Below are 11650 nucleotides of genomic sequence, written 5' to 3'. Positions count from 1 at the left end.
TGCTGCAGCAGTATACTCAGTATTTTAATTGTGTAAAAGAATCTCTAAATGTGCATAAGAACTAATAAACACACTGAATATAAAGCTTTTTACTAAAAGGAAAGTGTTGATGTACTGTAAGTAACCTACTTAAGCTTTAGTTATCTTAATAATTTTTTTTACCTGTAGCATTTGCTGTACTGAAAACGTGGAAATGTTCTGTATAGTATGTGATGTTTTCCTCACCCTGAGCAGAGTAACTCTGCATGTAACGGGTTGTTTACTGCTCTGCTGCTCCAGCGATATCCAGTGTACAAGAAAGGATCTCCAAAAACACAAAAGTGAAACAAGCCAAATGTAAAAATATTATATTATTTTATTACTAAGAGAAATGTATCAGCTATTAACTGAAAGACCGGTGAACTTCTTAACATGAAAGCAGCCGAACCATAAACAAGCATCATCAGCAACATTATAATGTAACTTGGTCAAGTTCATTGTTCTGATATATGAACATCCCTTGAACTCAAACTCTATACTTCTGTCCTCCTCTCAGGCCTCAATGTTGTAGACAGAAAAGTCAGAGGCCAAGGTCGCATACAGTTCCCATGGAAACTGATTGACAGGTCTCTTGACTTTGCCTTGCTGAGCTCTACCCTCCCTGATCATCAGCTGGATGTCTTCGTCGTCCAGGATACGGATGAGGTCACCCTCGGGGTCGCGGTAGTTCAGAGCGATGTCATCCTTGTTGAAGACGTTCCTGAAAGCGAGGCAGACCGGAAGGGTATGAGTTCAGATTCTGGGTTCTTTCTGATATTCTTTACCACAAACACACAGTATATCCCCTTTTTTCCTTTGATTCATTTTAGTATATGACATCACAGCAGTCAGACTCAAGTTTAAACTAAAAAATGTCAATTCATCTTTGTTTAATCAAGCTATATATTATAATACTATATCAAGTGACATTAAAGTGACCAATAATTCTATTCTATACTATTTTATTATTATTGTGTGTACATTGGGGGGTTTACTCAGACTGTTCTTTGGGAATAAACCTGCTGTTATATATTTCCTTTATATGAAGTGGTTGCTTACTTTTGTTTACTTTAATGTTATAACCAATAGAAATATGTAAAAAGATGAAAGCAGTCCTGCACCATATTTCCACTGAAGCAAATGACTGCCCCCACATGGCTTTTGATACATTATGGTTTAATTATAATTTGGCTGTGAATATTATCACAGAGGAAACATGTGCAGCACCAAAGAAAATGGCTAATAAGTACAGACTGCACCATCTTCTCTGTTTCGCAGGAACAGACGGTAATATTTGTTTCCAGGAATTAGTAAAATGGAGATATACTGTAGGAAAAAAAACAGGCATGAAGTTACAGTTTATGGGGTTTTTTATTGGACTCCATGAGGCACAACATGATGAAGCACCAGCAGCAGCATCTCTGGAGTGTTTTTCTGCTCATATGTGCAGATGGAACACTGATATAAAGTGTGATATAATACTGAACTGTAATAATGTGTTTTAAATGTGATTAAATATGTTAATGATAATCCAAAATACACACGAGCACCAAAATCAATGAGCATAAGTTACACTGGCGTTATGCTATCTGGCACTTTATCAAATTAGCTTGTTTTATTCCATTACAGACTCATTATATTTTCACTAACTACATAATCAGGTGCATGTAGTGGAGCAACAATTACAGGAGTTACACTAGTTTTTTTTCTCACTGTTTGCCTCTTCCTCTTTCTGGTGTGATACATCGCAACTCCCCCCCCGCCCCTGAAACCCCCCACCTCCTTTTTCCTCATGAACTCCCTTCCCTTTATCAGTGCTGAGCCATATTAAAACTCAGGATGAAGGTCTCATCCATCCTACTCCAGGGCACAATAAGCCTGAACACAGAAAAACAATAATGAGCAGATAAGCGGAGGAAATGAACTGATTATGAATGGGGTGGGCTAATCATCACAGTACTCACCTATCTAAATGACCAGATAATGAGAGATAGAGGAAGAGGGTAAATGAAAGAGAAAAAGAAGAACAGATATGATGGTGTAATGAGCATATGCATCTAGCGATGGTGGTGCTGTGGGAGACAAAGGTCCCACAGGAGCCAATTTGACAGCAGTGGTGATTGACAAGTGGCAGTTTTCAGGTTTGCAGTGCATAGTAGATAAATATGGTGCCCCTCGGGGCAGAATTAATGGGCTTCTCATCCTTGTTTGTTCTGGAACCACACACAAGATCCCAAAGGAATGAAATGCTGAAAGTGGGGTCACAAAGGTGCAATCAGTACCTCTCAGTAATAATTTACCTTTAATTTGTGATTAAAACAGTGTGTTTTAAAGTCAAATCCATTAAAATGGCCTCATTAAAATAGGTCCTGCAGTTCACAAATGCCTTCCAAAGCTGAGGTCAAAGATAAGGAGTGAACAATTAGTAAATTTCACTTATTCTAGGGCACAAAGAACAAGAACTGTTAATGTGACTACGACGTAAACGTGAAGGTTAACATGTAAAAAAACAGTGCAACTGTCACATGTCCACCGACTTCGCTCCATCCTTTCCTCAACATGTCAGATCTGTATACCATTATCACATTTTAGGAAGGTGTGATTCACCCACAGGTGTGAGGTTGCATACAATTGTTTCCCAGTCAGCTCTAAATGCAATAAAAACAGGACATTAAACATACTTTTAAATGACCAGCAAACTCTTTGTTTCAGCTGGAGCAGTACAAAATAAGCAAAAAGAAATGAGCCATTTCCGTCTGCTCTGAGTTAACATCTATTTTACAAGAACAGACCTACCGCATGCGTGACAGCAGGTCCTTGTATGTTGGCTGGATGGTGAGGTCCTCTTGTACACATACATCTCTGTAAAAAGGAACAAGAATCTCCTCAAAGCATCTATATACTGTATATTTTAAATCACGCTGCTACTGTGAGGCCTGGTAGTCATTTTAAAGGTTGCATAACTGAAAAACTACAACTGTAACAGATTCAGCTGGTACTAATTGCTAATTTTACATCAAAACCAGAGCCATCTAAAAATACATGACGTCCTGTTAACTTGTTTATGTTAAATAATTACTCTTATGCACAAACACACAGTCAAAACTGTACAGACACACAGCGCCGCCCTCTTAAACAGACCTGGTTTCAACACCGGAGGGGGTGAGCAGAAAGCAGCGCAGACAGCTGTAGGTGTGGCCTCCACCTTCACCTTCTGAATCACTGTCAGGGAGAGGCTTTATGATCTTCACAAAGGATTCTGGGAAAATCCCCGTCTGATTGTTCACTGTGCCCTAAAAATTAGAGAAATTGATGAGATGACAAATGGTTAGAGTCCTAGAGGATGGCATGATGAGGCCCTGATAATGAGAGAAACAAATGAAAGCAGCATGGAGGTGTAACCAGAGACACCTTTTCTTGTCTAATTATCTTCTTCATAATATGCTGCTGATGTTAGAAGCACTCAATACAACCATACAGTCTTTTTACTACACCTCATGGGTCTGTGTGTGTTTGTCTGCATAAACACACACAGACAATTTAATAAAGCATCCAGCAAACTCACACATTTACAGCAGAACAAGAGAGCCCTCATGCACTCGATGAGTTAACGGTGGGACAGCCCCGAGACCTCACTAACTCAGCGGGAACGCGCCTCAAAGTCTGTGGGTCTGTGAGTGTGGGCACTGGGATTGGGGGTGAGGAGGTTTCTCTCCGCTTTGGTGCGCTTGAAACTTTTACCCTGATGCACCAGTCTGCCAACTGGTTTTGTCATGTTTTCCACTCACAGCCACTGTGTCAACCGCTGAATGAACAGCTTTCAGTCAACTTTTAACAAGTTCTAAGTGTTGCATTAAAAAAGAAAAAACATTCTACAAGCATAGATGCAGTGTGTGTTTTGCACCATAAACAGATTAGCAGTTTTTGCCCATTATGATTTTTGGATCTCTCTAGAAAACCAGGGGCAGGATACAGTAAGTGCATCCTCCTCCTCCATCTGGTGATTCTCACTCTCTCTCCTATCATGTCAGTTTCCACCTCTTTTCTCTCTCTCCCACTCACCCACTCCCGTCTTCTCTCTCACACTTAAATTCAACACCTCACACATTTTTATTAAACACATTTTGTGACCTTTCTTTAAGTACTGTGTGACAAAGCAGAATTTCTATGACAACTATTTAGCTGGCACCAATGTTCCACTGTTGCATTTTTCTGTTGAGCAGCTAATTAAAATGATCCACCTCCCATTTTTGGATGGCAGCGACTTACACGTGCCACTTGCAGGGCGTTATAAGGACATTTTGTTCATTAGATAAGTATAAAGGAAACTGGAGCAGGCTACCTCCATACACCAGTGAAGGTACTTTGTGGACACAGTCCTGGGATGCTGAGTAGGCCATCCCAGAACCATGGCTGTTCATCTTCATCCAAGATTCTGAGAAGGCTTTCTACAAGACTTTAGACCCTGGCTGTGGGAAATCAGCCACAAAGGCATTAGTGAGGTCGGGCACCGGGTCACACTCAGTGTTCCAGTTCATCTCACAGGTGTCGGACTGGGCTACGGGGTCTGTGTAGATCACTCAAGTTCTTATACACCAAACTGCAAACATCATTTTCTTTAAAACCCCATAACCATCCAAGTACAAGTACATACATACGGTGGGTGTCTGGATACACAGATGTGTTCCCATATTTGTCAGTGGATGCATTATAGTGGACAACTATCTTATAGAAGAAACTGGAAGGAGGTGGTCATATATTCACTTGTTCAAACTGTTATAGATTCTCCCACTGTTCCATTCTTCTAATTTCTGTTTTCCTTCTCTCTCTATTCATTTATCATCCTTCTGGTTCCCTCCATTGCTCTTTCTCCCCTCTCTCTTTTCCTCACCTTCTAAAAGATCTTTCCTTCTCTCCCCCTTTACCTGGTTCTCTCCTTCACTCCTTCCTGCTCATCACCCCCATCATTTCTCTATCTCTTATCATTTCCTTGTCTTTTCCTCTCATCACTCTCCTCATTCCTCTTGTCCACCATTCCAATCCAGATGCCTCTTTCTTCCTTTTTTTGTCTCAACTCTCTCTCTCTGCCTCTTCTACATCTTTCCCATCTCTCATTCTACACCCATATTTGGCTGCCTTCCACTCTTCCATTTCTCTGTCCCTCCTTCCCTACCTCACTCTTTCTCTTCTCCCTCCCTCTCCCACTTTCACTCTGCCTCTGTTCATACCTCCAGCCAGTCTGCGTTGACTCGTCGCAGTAGGAAGATCACCTCTCCTCTCTTCAAGTTCAGCTCCGCCTTGCCGTTGCCGCGAAAGTCAAACATCGCCTGGGACACAAGCACAGACACATACAAAGAAGAAACAACACACACGAGTGAGTGAGAGGAGAGAGGGAAGAGAGAGGAGAGAGACGGACACACTCGACAGCGAGAGAAAAGACAGTGAGAGCGGACAGGTAAGATCAGCACACTTTTTACTGAAGGACAACAACTTGTGTGTGTATTTAAGTGAGAGAAAGAAAGACAGAGAGAGAAGGGATGATGGAACAGACCTTTCTTCGAAGAAGAAAAGATTTTTGAGCACAAGAGATAAATAATTCACAAAGGAGAGAAGTTTGAAGATTTTCCAAACAGATACAAGACAGAGAAACAAATTCTCATGTCTGAGAAAATATAATTAATAAAAGTAGATAAATTTGTACTTGATTAAAGATTTAAATGAAGCAATTCTGTGTGTAGGCTATATACAACATACTGGATGTTATGTTGTACATGTTGGCACTATGTTGAATATATGTGCATCTAAGTGTATGTGAAACCATATGTATGTGTGTGGGATGAGGTAAAAAACATGTATGAGTAGTTTTCAAAAGTAATACATCCTGAGGAGATGCCCCAGTACAATGCAAGTGTGTGTCTGTTTGTGTAAGTGAGAGGACTGGATGCTCACCCGTTCTGGAATAAAAGCCAGAACTGAATTTGCATTTAAAGTAGAAGTCGGTAGAGTCATTACAGATGCTTTACTCCTATTCCTATCCTTCTGCAAAGAGACTCCTCAAACTGACAAATGACAAAGATGCATACTAAAGGTACACACACGTTGTGTTTTCATCACTTCACGGGGACATTACATTAGACTTATCCTAACTTTAATCATAAGCACTACTTTAACATTAAACCAGTCTTCTTCTATAATGTAGGGAATTATGGAGCTTGCTTTTTGTCCTCATAAGGATGCTGAGTCCCCACAATGTGACTGTGTAAACAGATTTACATCCCCATAACATGAGTGATACCAGGCCACACATGCACATACATGCACATTTGTGTTAAGACAGAAAACTAAAATGGACAAAACAATAGGGGAGTGAATTACAACCACAGCAATCACAAGAGACAGTGAAGCTAAAAGACAGCCGGAGAATGAGAGCTACAATAGGTTAGTGGGAGGGAGGTGAAAGAGATGGTGAGGAAGAGGAGGAAGAGGAGGAGGAGGAGGAGGAAGAGATACAAAAAGAAAGTTAAAGTGCGGTTATGCTCGACACACACGGTGCCAGCTGTGGCGTCAACACAGAGCCGAAACATTTATACTTGTGCTTGAGGCACGCTTCAGTCGCTGCAGTCTTTTCCTAAAAGAAAGGCGTCGCTGCTGAGAAAGACATATTCTACACCACAGGAATTGTAGCAGTAGAGAAAATCTACAGGAAATACATTCTGTAGCTAACTAGCTTGTGTCATTCCAGTCCCAGTTTATTTATGCCAGTATTCCACTGCCACCAGAAACGGTCCCGTACCTGGCTTACGTGTCTTAGAAGCAGACTGGCCCTGCACTGAAGCAAGTCCCAGAATGTGCTACCGGGCCGCCTACGTCACTACATTTTGATAAGCAGAAACCCGCCATCTTTTAAAAAAAGTTAAGAAAGAAGAAAGAGATGGCAGTGCATTACAAAGAAATAAAAGGAAGCCAGTACAACAGCTATGTTTGCCAAATGCATGTAAGCGCTGTTGTGTGCCTAATGTCATTGTCCGTTCCAATCGCACAGAAGATGTCATGACATATTCTGCAACAGCACGCTGTGTGATGTAAACACCAATGTGTATTGTAGCCAGGCAGCCTGGGCCAATAGCAATGGGACAGTTTCTGGTGGCAGTGGAATGACAGCATAACTTTTGTAATGTTAAAAACAAGTATATCAGCCACTTGGGGCAGCAAACACACAGAAGAATCATCACACTGTAACAAAAACCAATCAAACAAAAAGAGAAAGAGAGTCACCAATCTCAGAATGCTCAGCATCAACCCTTTGACTTAGATTCAGCATCTGCACGCATCCTTTTCTTTGGGTATGGGTATAGGAGAGGCGGATTCACCCATGAACAATATAGGGAGGTAGCTAGTCAATGGGATTATGGTGTTACTATAGAAATAGCCTCAAAAATTGAGTTTGATATGATAAAAATGTTCAGGGTTACACCTTTAACATGTGTGCGACTACATGTGCACATGTGTTTGTGTGTGCCAGTGCGTGTGTATATCTGTGTCCACAGAAAATGAGACAGACAGAGGCCTTTGGCAGATTAATGAAGCTGGGGAGAGAGGGAGCAGGTTGGATTAACAATCCCCTGAGATTAACCGTACACTGGTGGACACACACACATGCACGTGCCATTTTTAATGCATTCTTCCAGATGCTATTTTATTATAGTGTTGAACCGCCAATGGCTGTAATTTATATATAATAAGTTGGAGGCAATAAGATAGTGTCTCCAACACAAACCCCAAATATGATGTGACAAAGCAATTCTACCTCCTTTCATCTCTTACTCTCTCCAGTCACTGTCATTGTTCCCTCTCTTTATCCCTTTACTTTAAAGGACACATATTAATCTGACATTCACATGGGTCTCCGGTGTGTGTAGAGACACACAACACATGAGAAAAGAGCAGTCACCACCTGTTTTGCTTTTTCTGTATTTGTAAAAGCCCCCGCTCAAACACATGACCAACAGCATCTTTTATTACAGGCCGAATGTTAGAAGCAGGTTAAGTGTTCGAGCTAGTAATGTTGATAAACAGTCAGAATTTATGTGAAACTTTTTTTGCCAAATTTCCTGTGAGTAGTTTGTTGGATGGTGGTAACGTTGCTTGTTTATATAGCATCATTATAACAGCGCCGCAACAGTTGGCTCAGCTCAAGAAGAGTGAACAGGTGAGACAAGTGTGAAGAGGGAAAACATCTAAACAGGGATTGAAATGTTGCAGTGACACATTAGGCGTTAGCAATTTGCTTCAGTGTGTTAAGTTGTGGAAACAGAACAGGAGGTATGTGTCAGTGCTGCATGTTAGCGATTTCTGATTGCAAGGGGAAGGTATTTAATTGAATTTTATTTTACTCTTTATTTCCCCACCAACATCATTTTCAGTTTGGTAGGAGCTGCTTGACGCGGCGAAGTTAACATTTCCTATGACATGGCAGATTTAAGATGAGCTGCATTGATTCCCATTTTTCTCTGTTGGCAGACATTGTATGTGGCTACTGGAGTAGACTGTGTTGGAAAATGACATCCTGATAATAATCCTGCCTAAAGATCAGCCACATGTTTTATCAGCAGAGGAAGCAGCTGTCAAAGAGTTTACTCAAAGGCCCTGCATAGCCATACAGGTGTTTTTAATTATTCTGGCTTTTGAGACCTCTACTGAGATTGAAGGTGGGCACCTGATTTCTTCACCAAGAAAACAAAAAAAGGTTCAGCTTGTTGGTGCAGCATAACTAAGAGTAATGCAAGAGGCCAAAATACAAGAAATCACCTGTGTGGAACCGGGACAGATGTAGACATCTGTTCAAAGTTTTTGACACCATTACTTTATGAATTAAGGAGAAAGAGCTTGATCCTGTGACTCACCATTTTTACAACATTACAGAAAAAAACATGCAGGATTAAATCAGCAACAGAGGAAATTGAGACAGCGGCCACAGCCTGAGATCTGTAATGTGTGAAATGCAAATGTCTGTGCATAGCAATAAGATCATTCTGTCTCCTTTCACTATGTATATAAACTGTAGTTTATCCAGGCAGGTACTTGGTGTTATCGTACCTCTGTACACCAGTTAAGGGATGATCTCTAAATCTAGTCACACAGCCCTTGGGTTCAAGCAGCTGCAGGAGCAATCATCCGGTACAATTAGACTCGCACCGACCCGCCTTAATGAGCTTGTTAAACCCTCAGCTCGTTAGTCTGGCAATAGGATGGTGGAAATGAGAATTGTGTTTTTTTTCTTTCCCTGACATTTAATGAAAGTGTATTTTTTCTAAGTAGATGGCCCACTTCCTAGAATGAGTGGAGTGAAGGATCACAGGAGGATATGCATGTAGTGAATATACATATAAAAATGATCACAGGATGCAGAGATTGTGTGTATCTGTGCTTTGAGAGGGTGTCTGTCTTTAGTCTTTAAGTCTTTTTTGAGTCTTATCACTAAGGCCATCTGAAGCTGTTATGGCTAAACTGTCAGAAAACAGCTGCCTTTTTAACACATCTGGGAGACATGGAGCAACTTGAGGCAATTAGATTCTACTTTATTAACATTCATTTGGAATCATGTTTCCAGTATTAACTCCCATTCTGTTTTGGTCAAAACTGTTTTCACCACTGACCTGCTAAATGTGTCTGTCTGCCATTTGGTCCTTAGCAGGTAGTGCAGAGTGGGTTTAATGGGTTCAGAGCTACAACAACTGTCTGCTGCTGTTGGAAACATGTTGATTGGAGTAATGTGATGGAACTATACAACAGATGTGAAGTGAATCAAACAGGCTGAAAAGCTGTGCAGAGATGCAGTGCTGTGTGTGTGTGTGTGTGTGTGTGTGTGTCACTGTGACTCCCCTTTCACACTAAAGCCATTTGATTTTCTGTTTACATACATGACACTGCTGGACTTGAATCTTCATACCTCCACAGTATCAAACCTGCTAAAAGTACGGTTACATCACAACAATGGCTACAGGAGACATTTCATTCCTGAGTTGGATGATCCTACATTATTTCTTCCAGGCGAGAAGCACTAGGTGTACCTGCACATCAGCTTTTTTTTTTTCTTGGGCAGGTCTTTATCTAAAATAAGATCTAATTCTGCTTTGATGGCTCTTGCTGCAAGAGAAGAAGGACTCAGCCTCATCCGATTACAATCGGCTTGATTTCCAATTTTCTGTCTCTTTTCTATCCTTTATCTATTACTGCTTCTTTGTCTGTCTCCCTCCAGTTCTTCATATCAGACCCTCTAGCTAGCGTATTATTATTAAAAGTTCACGCTAACCAGGAGCCTGTCCCATTGACCTTGTTTGAAGCTCATTGTGCTACAGCCAATAACAATTACTCATCATGTTGTTTGGAACTAAGCCTGAGCTAATACTAAGTGGAGTAGAATGAGGTGTTGTGGCGTAAATGCTAACACTTCCACCTGCTCTACTCTGACAAACGCCTGCCCTCTCCTCTTATCCATCAGGCTCAGAGCAGCCATTGCACTGAAAAAAACACACAGCAGGACATGCACAAACACACACATACACACAGAGGAGCACTCACTTTTCCCTGAGAGAAAGAGCTAAAATAAATGTTGAGTAGGCTGGCAGCTTCGTGAGTAGAGTACACCAATGTTTTACTTCTGTGTGGGAGAGAGGGGAGGCAGAGAGATGGGGGGGAGTAAAATGGAGTTGTTTCTCTTAGTTTGGCAATAAAAGACCACTGAAGTGTGCAGAGAGAGAGAGACTGTATTGTGTGTGGTTGTTTTGAAGCTTAATGCATCTATTTCTGTGTAGTGTGAGGTTAGGAAATGTTAAACACTTTTACAAGGAGGCCACACACACACACACACACACACACTCTCTCTCTCTCTCTCTCTCTCTCTCTCTCTCTCTCTCTCTCTGTCAAACTGAAAAAAAATCCCCAGTTTACCAAGTCATTTCTGTTCATAACCAACTTCTGAAAACCTTATTTTCTGGATTAATTGATAAATCATTTGATCTATAAATCATGAAACAAAAATTTCTAAGTCCAGTTTTTGTCAAGTTGTTGCCCCAAAAAACCAAGATGTTCAGTTTACAATGATGGAAAAACAAAGAATCTCACATTTTTGACTATTTTCGCCCACAAGATGACAAAGAAATAATTGAATAATTTTCTGACTAAACAATTAATCATTTTAGTTCAAATCAACTTGTATCAACAGTTAGTTTTTAAATAAATAAAAGAATAAGGCAGAATGCCCCTGAGCCATCTTGGACTCGTCCATCACCCAAGCTGAAGTCACTGAGGTAGTCAAGAAGCTTCTCGGTGGCAAGGCACCGGGGGTGGATGAGATTCGCCCTGAGTACCTTAAGCCTCTGGATGTTGTTGGGCTGTCTTGGCTGACACGCCTCTGCAACATCGCATGGCAGTTGGGGACAGTGCCTCTGGACTGGCAGACCGGGGTGGTGGTCCCTCTTTTCAAGAAGGGGGACCAGAGGGTGTGTTCCAACTATAGGGGGATCACACTCCTCAGCCTCCCCGGGAAAGTCTATGCCAGGGTACTGGAGAGGAGAATTTGACCGTTAGTCGAACCTCGGATTCAGGAGGAACAACGCAGTTTTTGTCCTGT

The 11650-nt window shown here is 41.3% G+C and overlaps 2 protein-coding genes across 2 annotated transcripts in view; one reads left to right on the top strand and one right to left on the bottom strand.

Moving 5' to 3' along the window:
* Nucleotides 1-378: 378 nt before the first annotated feature.
* Nucleotides 379-11650, bottom strand: part of ncf4 (neutrophil cytosolic factor 4) — a 26281-nt gene continuing 15009 nt past the window's right edge. The window contains exons 7-10 of the mRNA XM_020586215.1: nucleotides 5247-5345; nucleotides 3160-3311; nucleotides 2815-2880; nucleotides 379-739 (exon numbers count right to left, since the gene is read on the bottom strand). Coding sequence (XP_020441871.1) covers nucleotides 532-739; nucleotides 2815-2880; nucleotides 3160-3311; nucleotides 5247-5345 — 525 coding nt within the window. The 3' untranslated portion in view covers nucleotides 379-531. The remainder of the gene's footprint in view (nucleotides 740-2814; nucleotides 2881-3159; nucleotides 3312-5246; nucleotides 5346-11650) is intronic.
* Nucleotides 5395-11650, top strand: part of pvalb7 (parvalbumin 7) — a 32055-nt gene continuing 25799 nt past the window's right edge. Inside the window, exon 1 of the mRNA XM_020586216.1 lies at nucleotides 5395-5473. The gene's annotated coding sequence lies outside the window, so the exon portion shown is untranslated. The remainder of the gene's footprint in view (nucleotides 5474-11650) is intronic.

Source organism: Monopterus albus, unplaced genomic scaffold (genome assembly GCF_001952655.1).
Source record: "Monopterus albus unplaced genomic scaffold, M_albus_1.0 scaffold398.1, whole genome shotgun sequence".
Lineage (NCBI taxonomy): Eukaryota > Metazoa > Chordata > Actinopteri > Synbranchiformes > Synbranchidae > Monopterus > Monopterus albus.
This window is presented reverse-complemented; position numbering and strand designations above follow the sequence as displayed.